The sequence below is a fragment of the Lonchura striata genome, chromosome 2 (assembly GCF_046129695.1).
Source record: "Lonchura striata isolate bLonStr1 chromosome 2, bLonStr1.mat, whole genome shotgun sequence".
Classification (NCBI taxonomy): Eukaryota; Metazoa; Chordata; class Aves; order Passeriformes; family Estrildidae; genus Lonchura; species Lonchura striata.
In genome coordinates, this window is record NC_134604.1 from 95,872,065 (window position 1) to 95,891,896 (window position 19,832).

At 36.2% G+C, this 19,832-nt stretch overlaps 1 protein-coding gene across 1 annotated transcript in view; it reads right to left on the reverse strand.

Annotated features, from left to right (window-relative positions):
• Window positions 1-2,063: 2,063 nt before the first annotated feature.
• PUDP (pseudouridine 5'-phosphatase) overlaps window positions 2,064-19,832 on the reverse strand; it is a 67,594-nt gene continuing 49,825 nt past the window's right edge. Inside the window, exon 4 of the mRNA XM_021540951.3 lies at window positions 2,064-2,728. Coding sequence (XP_021396626.1) covers window positions 2,552-2,728 — 177 coding nt within the window. The 3' untranslated portion in view covers window positions 2,064-2,551. The remainder of the gene's footprint in view (window positions 2,729-19,832) is intronic.

The following is a 19,832-nucleotide window of genomic DNA, read 5'->3' on the forward strand; positions in this document are numbered from 1 at the left end:
AAACTTCTTCTGCATAGTAACTTCCTTGTTGAAATACAGTAGTTATGAATGAAGGGGATCCCAACAGGCACCTGTTTTACACTTGAAATCTCAGTATTATTGCTCTACATTAAAACATTCTGTTGTGAAACGTAAGTCAGGAGGAATTATACAGCAGTAGTTCTGTTATCTTGTCTGGGAAGATCAGAAACGGAGTTCAGGTTGGATGGGACAGCTTGTTGCCACTATGCAAACAGTTCTGACTGCAATATCCATGGCCAAAAGAAACAACATAATATGGAGAATACTTACACTAAATCAAAATTTACTCTTTTTTGAAAAAAAAAATGCCTCTAAATCCTTAGAATCAAAAGCATTTAACTGCAAAGCATTATACTGTATGTATGAAAAGATTCTGGTATAATCTAGCTCATATCTGACTGACCATATAGAATAAAATGTCCTTAATTTCTTGACGTATAAACAGACAACTATAAAAGAAAATAATAACAGTCTACATAAAAGATGTAAAATTTTGAGGTTTTTATAAATACAGAAGGAAGAAAATCTAAGGAAATTCACCATGAATACTGAAGAATCCATAACTCATTAATTTCTGTTCCTGAATAAACACCCTTAAATCTAAAACAGTTTAACACCAGGAATGCCTAGAAAATATTTTTGTGAGGAAGATCATATATAAACATATAATATTAAAAAAACCCAAGATCAGAGCAGCCTTCTCATAATACACGGAAATTATCTGATTTGACATATTTCAGGCCTCTTGTCTTATTGGAGTTTGGTATTTTACCAAGACTGTGAAGTACCTCATGGATATTCACTAGAAATGTAGGGATTTAAGTGCTGAATACAATGATTAATTTTATAAAACTGTCATAAAGCTACATAAATACTACACCTTTCTTTAAACAAGGTAAAAGACACTTCTTCCATCATGTCATACATGAAACTGTGGACTCCACCAAAACCTGTCTATGTATCTAGCATTTTATAAAGAGGCCCTTACCCTTGTACTGACAAAATACCAGAAAGAGACAGATGTAAGGACAGCTGACAACATAAATATTTAGTGGAAATGATGGTAGCCAAAAAAAGAATTTTTAAGTATTTATCTAAACCAAATCTGAAATTTCTGCACTTTAAAAATACATAGCAAAACTCTCTGTAGGAAAATTGGTGAAAAACAAGGACTCACAGACAAGGTAAGATTGGAAATTAAGACAGCCTACTGAAAGTTATTTGGATAAAAGAGTTAGGGCCATAACTTTATCAGAATTGAAGCACAAAGACAGAAAACATTTATTTCACAAGAATGAAAGAGAAGGCTACATGACACATGGACTACAAGAAGGATATAAGGAAATGAAAGAAACAAGATGCAAAGCATTTTCAATTCTAAGATGATATAAACTTGTATAGCTCCTAGTAGGTGATCAAAATATCAGAAAATATAACTACAGAATTACAGAATAATGGAGGTTTTGAGTGATGTCTGGAAGTCATCTCATTCAATATCTAAGAAAACAAAAAAACACAGAAAGTACAACAGAATCCCTGTTGCAAAGGAGAGGAAAAAGGAAAAAAACAACACAATACAAGTGGAATAGATGGGCAAGTATGAAGTATATCTAAACTTCATATAAAGTGTCAACTACTATCTTCACAGTGTGGTCAGACAAAACTATTCCTCTGGGCCTGGCATTTAAGGACACCCTACAGCCACAGGCTCCAAAAAGTATAAACAAAAGTGAATAGGGGGGGAAGAGGGGATGGAGAATGAGCTGGGAGAATATGACTTCATTACCTGAAGCTGGAATTGGACAGTTAACCCCTGATATGCATAGACCAAACTTGTATCTGTCTGAAAAACACATGACTGCCATCCACCTTGGGTGTAGCCCCTGTGTGGCTTTTGACTGTCCAAGGTTTATTTTAGATAAATAATGGATATAATAAATAATGGATACCCACTTTATTTTCTTAACTTTGTCTAGCCTCTGTTTTAGGTAATCACTCCAAGGCATCAATGGGAGGAGAAAAAGGATAAACATACAACAATAACAGTATCAAAAATATTTTAATGGAATAAAAGGCAATACAGAACAGATTTCTGATTAAGATGTAAACAGTAAGTAATTCAAGTGGAAACAGAAAAAGAAGCTTCCGATGCTGTTATTGTCTAAATAGTTCCATAATAGTTCCATAAACATGATGATATTAATAGGATAAGGCTGGATTCATTTAACAGAAAGATTCTGCTTTAATTTTGCATTTATCAAAAGGACTAATCATAAACATTCCAGATAATTTATCAAAGGTAATGTTTAAAAGACTAAATGTTAACAGACTGAGTGTATTTTAACTGACAGTTTAACTGACTGTCTTTTAACAGCCTTTCAGAATGTTAAAAGACTGAATGTTAACAATGTTTTGTGCTCTAGTTTTGAGGAAGAAAGTAGAAGATGAAAAAAAATCATAAAACCAAAATCAAATTTCATTTCACTTTAAATTTATCTCCAGCCAAGAATATGCTCATAGGCATTAGGCATCAATCATATGCTGGTAAACCAAACAGTTCTGGTTTGAAATCTTCCATGGACTTCAGCACCAGTGTTGCATCCTTTTTAAGATCTGGACTTAATTGTTCATCTGGAATCATAACCACTTGCATTCCTGCTTCCAGGGCTCCTCTGACTCCCTGTGGTGAATCTTCAAACACAAGACACTGAAAAACAAGAAGGTGAGGAGAAAAAAATAATTATAATGTTACTATGAACTTCTAATAGCTCGTTTTAAAAGAGAGAATGATCCTGAATGAAACTTAGTAGGACAACTAAATTTTGTTCTTGTCTTAGACACCCCTAATTAGAACAAGAGCAAGCCCCTCAGTTTGAACATCTGCATGGTAATTAACCTTTAATTAATTTCAATTCAAAAAACATCAATACACTTAGTTAAATCCCAGAAAGTGGTTATCCAGATGTTGCTAAGTGCTTTAATAAGGACATGTTTAATCACAAGCTTAAAGTAAAATTAAGCAAGTGCCTAAATAAGCAGGCAATTTAACTTTTCCAAACCAACTTTAAAACTAGAAAAATGGCAAAAGCAGTGTTTTTACTCTCTGGTATGGCATTTCCTATATACACAAGATATGGGGAGCACTAAACTACCTAGGTAAACAGTAGAACTTCAGATTAGTGGAGACAGACACTACTTATCAGAAGAGTGCTGTCAAAGTCATACTCTATTTACTTAATTCTTCCAAATCAATGATGAGAAAGAAAACAAGCAATTATATTCTAAGGTTACATTTAGAGAAGAAAGAGTTTACTCAGGTAGAACTTCCATGCCTTACAATAGTCAGAATCATTCCAGATTGCAGTTTGGAAGCACAGCTAAAATTGTTAATCATACATTATTTATGTGGATTTTTAAATTTAATGTCAGAATAATGAATAATAAATAAGATAAACTTATAAAAATCATATGGTCTGAAATTTTATATAATGAAAGATAATGTTTCTGTAGTTCATTCCAGAATTTATATAATGAAGCATCTCTTCCTACCTCTTCCTTCCATGACCTGCAAATTCAGTTTGGACTTTTAGTCATGGATAACCCAAAGCAACTTTTGGCATCCAAGGATTCTGACACATAATTTTTAACACTTCTCCAATTCATTCTGCATTATCAATATTATTAACACTGCTACTTCTACTAATGCCAAAATTACTGCATCAAGCAAATTTAGTAATTGAAAACAGATGCTGGGATGGTTGGGGCAATTTTCCTTGCATCTAGTAATCAATGCTCTCAGGCACATGGTGTGATTCCTGAGCCTGTCCTGTGCAGGGCCAGGAGTTGAACTTTGATGATTCTTGTGAGTCTTTTCAAATCAGAATATTCTATGATTCTATGAACATACAACATCCTACTGTACCTTTTAGGTTCTGAAACACACAACTATTTCACTGTAGAACATAAAGAATGCACAGTGTTTGTTCTGGCTGTGCTCTAATGGAACCAAGTTGCAACTTGCAAAACCCTTATTACATTCAAAGAAAAAAATTTTGCAAGATGTATTAAATGTCTGACCTATAAACATTCATCTATGGTAGATATGGGACTGTAGAAGGTATATATGGACTGTGGAAGGAGAAAAATGAAAGAACCCTCTCCTGATTTACTTTCTTTTAAAAATATTGATTCTTGCCTTTCAACATATCAGCAACACCTTGGAGTCTGTGAAGTGAAAAGTAAAAGGTACTTTCTACCTTGCATGTAATAAAATAAAACCTAATTAATAATTTCTAGTGAGCCAAAGGAATCATACCAATCTCTTTTGTGCTCATTTCCTTCATACAGTCATTGCATTCCTGTTTGAACAATGTGATACTTTCAAAAGTTGATCATTGTTACTATTACTAACTACAAATATGTAACCAGCTTATCCTGGAAAGCTTCATACAATTGCTATTAGAACGGAAGCATGGCTCTGTTTATAGGTTTTTTTTTTTTCAACAATAGCTTAGTTCATGACCTTAAGCACTCTGAGAACAATAAATGAAACTCTGACAGGCTTTGCTTTTTGAAGAATAAGCTTAAATGTTGCACAGAAGAGCATTATCAAGGCCTTTCAGAAACCTTTTCTGATCCAGCTCTTACAAAAGAATGTACTTCACTGCTCTGCCTTGAAAGACCTAATTGACTTCCATGATGTCACAAAGCTTACTGTATGAGAGGAGATGATGGTTATGGAAGGCAATATGCATAACGAAAAGCTTAACTAATTCCCTGGAACTGGACACAATTAAAACTCTTAATTACCAAAGAAACCAGGCAAATGACCCATAATTACAGCGTCTTGCATGTTACAGGAAGTAAGTGAACTAGGTCTTCCTTAAGTCTTTCTTTTTACTGAAACTTATTGTCAACAGCACAGTCACATTTTTAATGGATGATGAAAGGTTTACAGAGGTTCACACAAAAAATGAATTTATTAATACATAGAGATGTTATAAAATCTTCACTGTCCTGGACCACCCAAACACTAAATTTAGAGATATGAAAGCAGCCAAGTTCTTTCCCATTTTGCATAAGTATTGCAACATCAGCATCATTCCAACTGAGAGACAGATGAGATTTATACAGACTTCAGCTGAGATTCTGGCTGCTTCTGTGCATTATTTCTAAAACTTGTGTCACTGATCAATACTACTTCTATAAGATCTCTCAAAAGGTCATACTAATATAGGACAGTTCTCACTTTGGAATGAACTAAATGCTTAAAAAAGTATAGCAAAGTATATTAATTTATAGTTCACTCTATGAATCTAGAAAAGGAAAGATTAATCATGTAACCAGAAAAAGAAATAATATTACTGCAGCACCTCATTACCTCATCCTCCTACATTAAATGCACGAATATAAGAAAAAAGTGTTAGGCACCTGGTATGTACAGCAGGCCCTCTCTACCCTATATACAGCAAGTCTGGATGGAATAATTATGTGACTAACAGGGATATCTGTAAGTGTTACTGCAGTTAGTGATAACCACGAAGGCTGGAAGGATGAAAGATTAAAATCAGTTTTAAAATTAAGATTTCGGAAGACCAGTGAAAATAATATATATGCATAGGGACTGCTTATCTAACAAGTATCCTTGACCACATATGACACTACTATATCAGCTCTAAAACAGACTGAAGGATGAGACTAAAGATGCCATGATTTATATGTACAGAATTCATCTGCAAGTTTAACATTACCATCTATTGTTCTGTAAGGAAAGAATGAAAATAAAATTTTCATCACCTGTCCTCAAATGACACAGAAACATTTGGTATCAGAATGTGAAATACTATGTTTTGGGCTTCTTATGGATTGCACCTCATACTCTGTAACTTCTTAATTTTAAATTGATGTTTTCCTCCTTCCTAATCTAATCAACTGGTCAAAAGCATGATGGGTGATTTGTAAAATTTGCACAGTAGAAATATTTGGTACCCGTATACATTACTTTATGTATATATGCACAATACAGTCTTCTATAAATGTTTAAAGACTAATTTAAATTTCATTATATCTATTAAAAAAGCCCCAAGACTGCAGAAGGCTGCAGGAAGAAATTTGCCAAGCACAGCCAGGTCACATGGACATCAGAATGACACTTGACTTCTGTAAACCAAAAGGTGCTCAGGCCTTTAATTTCTACAGATAAATTGCTGACTGCCCATTGCCAGAAGTGTTTTTATTATTTTCTTTGTGAAAAACTAGCCCATAATATATGGTTAAAATTCAAAATGAAGTAGCATCTAAGAAGTATATTATCAGTCTGAAAGGTATTACTACTGCAATCATGGTTTGTGGTTTGTTCAACAACCTTTGTAATTTTCCCTTGCTCAATTTTTTTTTAGATTTTCAACATAATTCCAGTACTAACCAATTGTGTTAGTCATGTGAGGACCTATACATTTTTAAGAACCATAATATAATTCAGAATACAACACAGATCCATTCATATCCCATACGAAATACTGAGATGCTTAAAAGGGGCTGTTTGTCATTTATGGGAAGTAGTGGAAACTCACAAAAAGAGAGAGGAAACAACCATTTTAACATCATAAAACAGATGCTGGGTTATTTTTTAACTCAACTTATATTTTCTTTTTTCCATTGTCCAAATACCTGGGAACAAGGGGAAAATGTATTTCCGGGTGACCCATTTGACATCAGAGTTACTTAAACATTATTGAATGAATCCATTTTAAGCAGCTGCATTATGTGCAGCTTTGGTCTCCTCCTGTGTTAATTCTCTGATGAATTAAGAAAAAACCAATAATGAAATAATGTATTTAATGTTTCTCTCCTAATCTTTGGACTTACACTCCTTCCAGAAATAGTTGGGAAAAATTCCAATAGTGAAGACAAATAATAAATTAAATTTCATTTTATTTTAAGGACGTGTTAATTTGACCATGTGCCAATATGATAACAGAATCATAATATGCTGTTAAGAAAGTAATGCAGTTTACAGCCCCACAACTTAGTTCCATTAAGGAAAATGAGAAGTAAGCCAAGATATTTTTAAATTCTATAACAAATGAATAAACTGGAAACTAAAAATCAACTTAATTAAGCACCAGAATATTCAGAACACTAACTACAGCAACGATTCTTTATGAGTCAATGATTCATATTAAGAACTGTTTGGAAATTACATACACATATGCTTTTTAATTCAGATTTTTATTAACTCACTACTAGGAGTATATTGCAGACCAATATAAGAATCAAATTATTTACCATAAAACATACAAAACAAAAAATCATTAGCATAATTTCAAAAAAGAAAAAAAATGTTACATCTGCACATAATTAGATTACTCTGGGTTTCTAGCTCTCACAAAAATGCCATTTTACATTTCAGACCACACCAGCAGTTCCTATCTCACAAACCAGTTCACAGAACATTATCTCAAGGAAGGCCAGAAGGAATAAAATGGTTTGGATGGAGAAGGAGGAGAAATTTCGTATTTCTTGTTTTCAAGACTTGATCAAGTGAACGAAAGTGTTTCTGTGAGTGACAGTCAGCCCCAGACACAGTGGCTCTGTGAGGCAGGGAGAAGGTCACATTTACATGCAGGGTTACTCTGATCATTCCAGATGGCTGGAGCACTCTTTTCACAGAGCACTGTGTGTTTAGAGGACAGCACACTGGGAACTTTGTATGGTAACTTGTGTTACAGGACTCAAGAAATTCTCAGGCGTTTCTGAAACAGTGTCCAATTATCCCAGCAGCAGAAATCTAACTCAATCTACTGCAGCTTGGGTTAGCCATAGAAAGGTTTTGTTCTTTTATGGAGAACACAAGGCAAATACTCATGATATTAGCTACTGAGGCTACTCATATTGTATAACATGCTGGAGTTTTATGTCACTTATCTCTAAAACTGGCCTAAAAAGTAATTCTATACAATGAAATAGTTAATTTGTTCTGCCTTCCCTTCCACAGAGAACTATATCACATGCACTGACTTCCTTGACATGCAATTTTTCCTTGACACAGCACATTCAAGGAATGCAACTTGCATGCAGATTTCAGAACTGTAGGACCAAATACACTGAATGGATGCCTGAAGACCATTTAGAAACACCCTATTCAACACATATCCAGCCAAAGCAGGCTGCTCAGGTCCTTGGCCAGGTGAGATTTGAGGGCATTTTCAAGCATGCAGATTCCACACACCTCCTGGACACCTGTTCCCATACTGTGGAACCATATGGTGAAACCAGCTCTATGGTGAAAATGGTTTTCCAAGAATCTAGGAATTTCTTGTGTTCCACCTCCAGCCTGCTGCCTACTGCACAATCACTCTACACCTTGGAGAAGAGGCTGGGCCCATCTCATAGCAAACATATCAGAGATACAAGCCAGGTACACCCAAAGGAGGAACTGTTTGGATGCATCCAAATTTTAGGTCTCAAACTGAAACTGCAAGTAGGCACCAAAAGTATTTCCTGAATAAAAGCAATGAACTTTTTGCCACAGGGAATGTGGATAAACCCACAGGTGCAGGCTGCCAGAGCTGGTACCCTTCCTGTTTGTTTTGGGTAACTGGACATCATCACTTGCCTACAACTGCCTCAGGCAGCACTGCAGAAGGCACTTGATTCTCATAGAGCAAGCTAATTTTTTAAAAATCTATTTTGGCAATAGTTTGTTCTATAATGCCTCCTTGACCAGTGTTATTTTCCAACACAGAAATATCAGCTTGCATAGTGAAATTTAGATGAATTTGATCTAAACATTATTTAATGTTTGTATAATCTCTGATGGAAGTGTTAATAACAGCCCACATATGCTTCAGACATAAGGTCATTTCCTAATTTCTTCAGTAAAGAGAGAAAGAGTCAGAAAAGGCATTAACCTTTAAACAGGTTTTCATTGGGAGTGCAAAAACATCATGGAAAAGATCCTTTCTATCCTATTCAGTACAAGCTTCTCACTGAACTGTACAAAAGAGTGTCACCGTTCTGGAGTGACTTGGTGAGATATAGCTGCATTACAATTTAACTCTTCCTGAGCAGGAAGACAAGAGCCTTTCCTTCAAAGTTCAAAGCTGAAAGTTATTATAGAAAATATTTACAATTATTAGCATAAAAGTCCAAGCACAAAACCAAAAACTACCACCTTAAAATAAAACAAACAAAACATTAACAAAATTCCAATAAATATTTTCTATGTATTTCAACTACAGAAAAAAAACCCCAAACCTCATAAAAAATGGCAATTCTCTCTTCTCAATATAGATTTTCATAGGAAAGTGGAGAAGAATGTACAAAACTAAGTTTTAAAAAATATTTACTCCTAAAGTTAAGAGGAATATAAATGTTCCTGTTGGGCAGTATCTGAATCATACAGGTTCATCCCTTTAACCTACCGTCTTATACTTGGCATGCCTAAAGCTGATTGTACAGGTAAACCCACAAAACTTATGAACGTGCTCCTTCAACAGTACCCCACCTGTGGCCATTGAGTTATAGTAAGGAATGTCATAATTCCACAATTTATTTTTGCAACATCTGAAATGAAAAGTCTCATTATATCAATAACCAGATCTGTTTAAGCAATGGTTTTGTGATTTCAAAGGATGATTTCTCAATCTCTTAGATTGTAAAGCTGTTTTGACTCTGCAAGAAAATGAAACTCAGAACTCAAAATTTCTTTTGTAATTCTCTTTACCTGAGAAATTATTTCTGTGTTTTAAATACAACATTTCTAAAGAATATGAAATCTACCACCAAAAGTAAAAGAATTCATTACAAAACCCCTATTTCTACATGCACTACAAATGATATAGGACTTTTTGGAACTATTTATTATGAGAAATAATTAATTCAATGGACCCACTCTCCTAACCCTGAATGAGGGATTAACTGTAAGTGCACTCAAGTTCTACTACAATTCTTATTATTGGTATTATTTATTTATTTATTATTTACCAATTATTATTGGTAAAACCAAAATTTTTAATAAGAATGTATTATGTATTAAGAGGAAAGTTTTAAAAAAAAGTAATATTTCTTTTTTTTTAGATTCCAGTAGAGAAGTTGTATTTCTGACATTAATCTCTAGCTTGTTTTTATCAGCTTCCTTTGTTTATTTTAGGGAAGCAAGAATTACCTAAGTATTTTGATCTAAGAAAAATGCAGAGAAGAAAAGCCAGTGAATATCAACCATTACAACAGACTGCTCCTCTAGAAAATTTCTTTCTACTGTAAACTCCAAGCCCACATATTTCTGTAAATAAGAAAATTAATATACTCTTAAAAATGAATTCACATGTAGAAAGTTGTCTTAACCCCAAAATCTTTCAACATGCTTTTGTTGAAATTCCCCTGATATGATCTAGCTATTTTATATACTATATAGAAACACTTTTTAAAATGCATTGATGACACAGTTATCAAGCTGTCCTTATTTTTCTATTAGACCAGCTCTACCAGATAAGGGAATGCTAACAGTCACTTCAAGGGCTCTCAGTTCTTATTTTTGACTCAGGCACGCTTATAGGAAGAGTAACAGGTCATTTTCCATGAAAGGAATAAGGTGTGCATATAAAGGAATGCATAAGAGTAAACAATGAATGAAAATAGCAAAACAGGTTTATTTAACTCTGTGTTTGTATATGTGTGGATAAATACATGGTGTATATAATCTCCATACAGATATCTCTCTCTCTGTGGCATAAGGCTTATTCAGTTTACAAAATACATTAGATCAGTAACTAACAGAGCCATGACACTGGCTTAACATTAACATTATTTTGGGAATACTAGCCATGGTATCAGCAACTCGTTACTATGCTTGTCACACAACTTCTGCCCTAACTTCTTTTCGGTACTCAGTTTTTCAATGAAACAACTTTATCATTATCTTGTTTCTCATTAGCTTTTCTTAATATAATTTTTATCTAAAAAACCCTCCCATTCTGTATAGTTCAGCCACAAATAATGTTCAGTTTCAACAGGGTATAAAACTGACAGATGGCAGACTAATTCAAAAGGAAAACTACCACATATTTGCCTGTAAAACAACCTCTCATGGGCAAAGTCCCCAAAACACTTCATCAGGACATATGCCTAAGTGAAAACTACTTGCTCATCCTACATAATAATGACTTCATATAAAAAGTAAGAATCACTAAATGAAACTGCTGATCTGAAATATCCTGCATTTGCTGACCTTAAACAGTTTAAGTGAGTCTTTAGAAAAGGGATGAGGGTGGCTAATTTCCCATTTAAGCTGCCCATGTCTCTGAAACTTTTTGAATCATTACTTTAAAGCTTGTTGCCTTTATTTTGCTATGCAATCATTACCTAATAATTGCTTTTTAATGAACTCCACATAAGAGACATGTATATACACAGAAAATGTGGAAATGATATATAAGTATTGTATGGGCTCAGAATCACATGATTCCAGGATGGTTGGTTATACTATGGTGTTAATAATGCCAAGGTTGTGTGTTTGATCCCTGTATGGGCCATTCACTTAAGAGGTGAGCTCATGTTCCTTATGGATCCCTTCCAACCCAGAATATTCTGTGATTCCATGACTGAGATTGGAAGCAACCTCTGAAGCTCACCTGGGCCAACTTCCTGCTCAAGCAGGGACCCCTAAAACCCAGGACAAGCTCTAGACAGTGTCTGAGGAGCAAGACTCTGGCCCTCTCTGGGTAACCTGCAACAGTGCTCAGTCAACCTCATGGTGAAAAAGTGTTTCCTGATGCTCAGAGGGAACCTCCTGTCTTTCAGTTTGTGTCCATTGCCTCTGACCACTAAAGAGTGTCTGGCTCGTTGCAGTGTCCTTTCAGGTGAATTCAATTACTTGCATTAATGTTTCCCTGAGCCTTCTATTCTCCGAGCTCACTTTGCCTTTCCTCAAATGCAATATGCTGAAATCCTTTAATTATCTTGGTGTCCCATTGCTGGACTCCCTCCAGCAGGTCAATGTCTCTTGTACTGGGAAGTGTAGAACTGCTCCCAGTATTTTCCATGTGTGGCCTTACCAGTGCTGACTAGAGAGGTAAGATCAATTCCCTCAATCTGCTGGCAAGATTCCTCCTCATCAGCCACCTTTGCTGCAATGGCACATTGCTGGCTCATGCTCAACTCAGTGTCCACCAGACATTGTAATTACCTTTTTTTTCTGACCACAGGAAATAAATCAATTGGGTTTTCTTTCCTGTTCAAAAGTGTGCAGTCAGATTCATTGCAGAGACAGACGGCACTGTAATGGAACTTGTAAATTTAAATGTCTGAATGAAAAATGTGCAAAAAATACAGACAAAACTTAATGCTAAGTGACCATTAGGAACCTATGATGAGAATACAAAGCACTCCATTAAGAAGTGTCTCAGTCACCCCAACACTGATATAAACACATTTCTTCATAGTTAAAGACAAATTGCCTTCTCTGCAAATGCCTGCAGTCAAATTACAGAGAAGCACCTGAATGAGAGTTAATGTGCTTATAAGACACACTCCTTTGGAAAAAAAATCTGAGTTTTCTCTGTATAAACACATGACCTGAAAGAAAGTACCAAGAAAGTACCTCTAATACACTAATACAATCAGTTCAGAGATGCTGGATGAATTGATAAGCAACTGAGTGATAGAAACATCATTTTAGTGATAACTTGGAAGCTTCAGCCCCCAGACATTATATAAAGATTCCCTAGGGAAACCAGACTGCGGCAGGTGTGTCAAGGTGAAAAGTATCACTGCCACCATACAGTCCACTAAATTATATGTTCTGACTACCATATGCTGTGACTAAAAAAAAAAAAAAAAAAAAAAAAAAAAAAAAAAAAAAAAAAAAGAGGATAGGCTGCCTGTCAGATGAACAAGCAAAAGAGAATCTTTTTTTTTTTTTTTTTTTTTTTAAGAAGTTGCAGTGGTCCATTATATTCTATTTCTATTATATTTCAAGTCTTTGCTAATTGATTCCAGCTGCTTCTAGTGAGCTTATAGAATGAAGAAAATTGATAAGTCAAATAGCAAATATGTCTAAAGATTGAGGACTGAAAATCTCATCCACACATAAAAACTGAATCTGGGATTTATGTTCTGGGTCTGCAGGTCTTGAAGGTGAGGTTAAAATATCTGTTTTATAGTCTTCAAAGGTTTATTATTTCTAGTCTTAGCAAGCAGAACATTGTGAGAAAAGACACTAAAAATTCTTATTTCTCCACTGACCACTTCAATGCTTTTAAAGCCATAGAGAAAAGCCTCCCCATTGACAACAAAAGTAGGGTTAGGTACTTCTACTGGATATTTAGGTGATGAATTAAAACTGGAAAGAAACAATTACTCTGTCTAGAAACACTATTATTATATGCTCAATTAGGTCACATTTTAACTTTGTTACAAAAAGTAACAAGAAGAAAATCTTACAAAATCAAGTGACAATTAACCTTTTGAGGGAGTTCACATAGATACCCAGTATCTTACATTTCAATGAAAAGTGACAATGTTGCTCATGACACTCAAAATGTTTTTCTAAATCAGATGTTCCTGTGCTTTGCAAAGCTAGTGCTGCAGGCTTCCAGCCAAGGTTCTCTTGCCATGTTTTTCTACTTTCCCTATAAACAAAAAAAGTTTTCTCTCTGCTTTGGTTGCCTTACTGACTACCTTCCTTGAAGAAAAGAAAAGTTCAGGTAAGCTGATCTTAATTAATAAGAATCTCTCCTTCAAAATACTCTGTGGTTATGAAACATATTAATACTATTTTCAAAGAGCATGTACGGAACATAAGCACTTAAAATTGACAAGATTCTACGGTGAGGGATCTAAACATTTGCATATGCAGAAATACATACATATATGCACACACACATTAGTTTACGTGATAGAACTGAACAGGGGAAGTAGAATAGCAGAAACAAGGGCAGATGGGGGCAGTTTGAAACACCCTGCACCAGCTGCTTGCAGACACACCCCATCAGCCACACACCCCATCAGCCAACCAGAAATTCACTCCTGTGCTGCCTGATGGGGCAGGGTGAGCCCCAGCAGCCTGTGAGGCCCTGGTCCAGCCACTCCTGGTGCCACAAGGCCAGAACCACAGAGACCAGTCAACAGGGGAAGCTCCATGGCACCCTGTGGGAATGTCAGATAGAAGGGGCTGGTGGGGTGTCAGTAGGGGCCATCCATCCTTGGCCATTCTTGCATCACTCTGTTAGTCTGTCCTGTCTCCTCCAATTAAATTCCATTTCTAACAGTTTTTGAGGGTAAGGGCTTACTGTTGTGCACACACATGTGCATGGAGTGTCAGTCCTGCCACGGGACCAGGAGTCCCATGTGCCCACAGTGCAACAGCGCGGTGATGACAGGTGGGCAAGTGAGGGTATGAGGGCTAGCAAAGAGCATTCTGGAGCAGCTGGCAAGCACGTGAAGGATCCTGAAAGCCAGGCATGACCCTATGGGCAAGAGCACAGATAGTCCAGCCTTGGCCAGCTGCTGTAAAGGTTGTGGCATATGGGGCTTTCCAAGAGATCTGTCTGTGTGTGCACAGGAGAGACTCTGCAGAATGACGGAAACACAAGACTGGGATCCAGGGACAACTGAGTACCTAAATCTAGCTGCTGGAAGGATCCTCACTGCAGGGGGAATATAGGGTAGACTTGTCTAGTACATCTATGCATGCAAGTGACATAACAGTAATCCCACAAGAACAATGTAGGCATTGTTTTGAAAACACTGATTTAAATTCTCTAAAATTCTTAGGCTTATTCATAGCTGCAAAAATTAATGGAAGGTGTCTACACCATGCACATGGGTGCTTTTTGAAGAAATACAGCATTTTAAACATTTGCCAATTAACTTGATTTTGGTTTATGTTTTCCATACCAAACAAACAAAATTCACTCGAAAATGCCACACAAATGGTGGAAGACCCACAGAAAAAGGCTTTGCAAATACAATGAGAGCCATGGTCAATCTAAATAATACTGATCCCTTTGCTGTATTTATAAAGAAATGCAAAAAGATGGTTGGCTTGCTTGGTTTTATCAGGCAACACAAGCTTTTAATATCTCTAGTCATTCAGACCTTTGACTAAGATTTATTAACCCATAAAACAAAAGTAATTTTATAACATATACAACTGCAGTTCATTTCAGAACATTTATTGCTCTGTAAACAGAAAATCCAGATTCTGCTTAAACAATCTATTCCTTTTCTTCCTCTTGAAGAAAGAAGGAAGGCACGGTAGTAAGAGAAATTCTAAGTGAAAAAGAAAGAAGTATTTACAAATTTATATTCACAAATATATAAAAACCATAAAGTTAGAAATTAAAATAGACTTTTATGGTGACTACCTCAAATGAGAAAACATCCCCAATTTTTGGTAGTATAGAGAGGGGAAGGGCAATCAGAATAGGGGCACAGCTCCATGCTGCTTTGCATATTTTGTGCTATGCAGCTCAGCTCAAATGGCTGTGAGAGATGTTTAGAAAGGAGGCAGTTCATTAGGAGACTGAAACAGAAGGAGCATGATACCTACCTGGAACACAACCAGGTTATCAAATATCCCTTTATAGAGAGAAACATGTGATGCTAGGGAATAGGTTACTGCTATTTGGGGATAAAGCCTCCTCTAATAGCCTGACAAAGGGGAGGCAGCCACAGCTCCATGCCCCCAGACCAAACAGCAGCAAGACTGGGCACATTATCTCCCAGCAGACACCAGAAAACACATACATAAATATATACACACACACACACACACACACACACACACACACACACACACACACACACACACACATAAGGCTAGACACACAGATTAATAGTTATACTCCCAAGAACCCACAGGATCATTCAGTTGCCTCTTCTCTAGTGCTCACAGTCTTGCACTTCAGCCTGGCCACTGGCTCTGCAGATGCCTGGGCTGGGCCCCTGTGACCTGCAGTCCCAGGCTGTGGGCTGGCACCTCATTTTGCCCAGTTGCCAGCACCCAGATCTGTGCTCACTCCAGCTGCTGGCACCATGAGCACATGGGCCTCTGCCTGGGTCTGGCTGCTGGCCACACACACAGAGGCCACAGACTCGATGCCCTTCAGCCAGAAAGGGCATCTACACTACACTGGTAAGGAGCTGTGCATGGCCAGACAAATGTGTCACACATCCAATGCTTTTTGTTCTCTTATCCCTTTACCTCCCTGTAATAAATCCTAATGAAACCCCAAATTCTCTTCCTCTGCATCCCATACTGAGTGCCACACCCTAGGCAGCATCTCTCCTCAGTCCAAAAGGCATGGTCCAGCACTGATTTACCTTCATAGCGCTTCTGGGACAGCTCTGGGAGGGCCTGAACAGGCTGTCCCTCCTTTAGAGTTCTTAATCTGAGCTTCTGTCTACCTTTGGGACTCTGTGCTGCTACCATGTGGAGATGGATGATGACTTCTGTGACAGATGTGGGAACTGTTGGGAAGGTGTGACTGGGGATCCCCCACCTGCTGTCACCTCTCTCAGCTCTTTTGTGGGTCTGCAAACAAACTCAACACAAACCCCAACATCTGCATCTGGTAGCAGGTCTTCCTTAGGATCCATCCAACTCTGTGCAAGTTTATGCATCACATGCTGCTTGATTCCTAACATGCAAGACCAGGTATCCAAGTACTTTCTTTTACATGTCTTTATAACCAGGGCTTGACATGCCATCCACTATGCTAATTATAGAAATCAATAGAAGAAAAAATGATGCTCAAATCAGACATCCTATTTTTCCTTTCTTCTCAATGCTGCTATTATTCCAATGTTCAGTTTGATCCTAAAGCAATACACCACAGCATGTCACACGCATTATTATGTCTTTATACTGCCGAGTAACTGAAATCCTTTTATTAAAATACAGCATTCTGTGATGGATTTCTTCATCCTTGGACTGACATTGAGCCTGAAGCTCTTACTAGTAATCACTTTACACAAAGCCAGATCACATACTCAACTCAGACAGAGAAGCTAAGGATTCAATTGACAGATTTTTAAAATGGTGTGAAAGCTGGTGAGACTGAATTGTTCTAGCAAATAATAGACACATTTCAAAATTTGTGAGAAAAATTACACTTAAGGCCTTTTCAAAGTATCCTACTTATGGAACATTTTATTCACCATTCATTAGCATTGTATTATTTAAACAAAATCAAAGAAACAAGAAAGTTACTGCACTAAATATTAATCATCTTAAAGAAAATTAAGGCTGACAAATATCAGCTACAAAGAGGAGCTGTAAATATGAAGATATCACTAAAACAGTCTTCCACCAGCCTACTTAAAGTCAACAATAATTATTTAAGCATACTTGCTCTTCAACTAAGATTGCTAAGATTATAAGGGAAAAAAAAAATCAATTTTCCCAAAGAAGAAAGAGAAAGAAATAAATTGTCCAAACACTTCAGAATTACTAGTTAATGCAATGAAACTCTGTCATCAGTGTTTCTAAAGAAAACTTCTTTACTTTGAGAGACATGCCAAAGTGCACATTTCCAGCTGATTATTCTTTCCACTATCTTCATGAGGTTTTATATTCAGACATGTAGCATCCTAAATATTTGAAGAGTTTTTGCTGTAATGTTAGGTCTGTCACATCATCATTGGTAAATCCTCATGAGACAGAATGCTTAGCCTCAAAAAGGAAAATGTTTCTACTATTTCAGTATATACATCATTAACTTATAGACTATTTCCTCACACTTCAGCTACACTCCCTAAAAATGCTTGAGAAAGCCATAAGGACAAATGGGCTACTGCACAGTATTAACTCTTTATTATTTATAATGAAGGTATATAGATTACTTAGTGCAGTTACAAATTAAAGTTTTTATTTTCACCTTCAAGGCCCTATATTATCTTACCTACAATTACTTATGTCTTGCTTTTATTTCCTTCTACTCCCTAGACATCTTCTATTCTTTCACTTAATTGCATTTTTTATCTCTTTCTCCCACTTCCAGCTGTATGTCTTATATCATGCTGACCTCTGTGCCTTGCACAATCTTCATGCCTACATTCTTCATCCTTCTCCAGCAGTGTATTTAAAAATACACTCTGGAATCATTGGTACGTGCTCTTCTTCTTCCCTTTCTTATTGCTGGGCTATTAGCTAAAATTTATCTTGCTTAAATCACTTTTGCTCCTTGTTGGACCAGGGCAGAAGAGAACACAGATGAAAGCAGATTTGTCTGATTTCCTTCTCATTTCTATTAGGAATGACCTCTGTTAACTCTCACTCTGAGGAGATTGAGGGACAATACTCATTTGCCATCTAAAATATGAAATTGGAATCTTGCTCACTAAAAAAGCCACAATATTCATTAAAAATTTGCAATCAGTGTGTGCTTATAGTGATGCCTGTGATCCAGCATACATGAATATGATGCTTTTTATCCCCTCATGGTTTAATGTGCACTTAAGTGTAAATATGATGACCACCCTGAGCAGCACACAAACATCAGGAAACCAGGGAAGCATTCCCAGATGCAGTATTAGTCATAGTATGGTAGAGTCATAGCATTACTCCTGCCTTCTAGAACACCTGACTACAGGAATTACACCTTTCCAAACTTCAAACACCTACTCTACACAATATAACTCTTCATGGAATTATCATATGACCATTGTACTAGTTATTACTACAACTGAAAAAATATTACCTTCTGAGGAACACCTTAAAAAAAACGCAAACTTTTTTTGCTGAAATTTTAAAAAAGTCCTCACAATTAAAATGTTTGGCCTGAAAAATTTAAAAACTCACAACTGTTATCAGTTTTCAAATTATTTACTATAGCTTATCTAAAGCTTGCAAATGCCTTCTACCTCAGATACATGATCATTCTTCCTAAAATGAAAGGTTCTGGTTTAGTTTGCTTGGGATAACTGCATTACTGAAAGTGAAAAGCAGTAAGGTGGGTTACATACTATTATGCTAAAAGTGCCCATGTCACTTTTTTGAATCAGAAGTAATTTGAATCTTCAATAGTTCTGAAGTTCAGGACAATAGGCATTCTGTAATATCTCCAGACTGAGCTACAGGAAGAAATAATATTTTCTGGAGACAAACTGAATAGATCACTGTAACCAGATATCTGTTCAGGAGAAATAAGATAATTTCCTAATGGAAGAAAACATGTTCTGTAACAGAAGATATTTTCAGTAATGGATGAAATCTCATCAATGACTCTATGCTACTCAGCAAAACCTTAAGGCTTTGAAGCAACTTACCTATGAAGGAGTCACTAATATCAAAAACCATTTCCATTACCATGCCACTATATTAGAAAATAGTTACAGTTGTATTTTAAAATAATTCTGGTGCTATTCAGGGAAGTATTGACTAGTAATCCTTATCTCTATATTTAGTAAAATCTGCTGATAACACAAAATTTTGTAGATCATCTGGGATAACATCTGTAAAAACTTTGGAGTGACAAAGTAGCTACTAGGCAGTCAAGTGTCAAATTAAATGAAATGGTCAAGAAATGTGGCAGTACACATTAGCTGGAAGAAAATAAATTACATATACATTTTCTAATATTTGGTTTAAATACTGGACATCACTGTTATCAGCTCAGTGAAAACTCAGGACTAGGGAGACCAGCTCAGTAAAAACTTAGAGCTTGGCTGATATTGTTTATATTCACAGATATATATAAAATGGTCTTATCTGAAATGCTCTATGTACTATATCCCACAGACATTATTCTATGTTAAAAAGTCTGAAGAAATGCAATCAGAATGCGTATGAAGAGAAAAAACCCAAA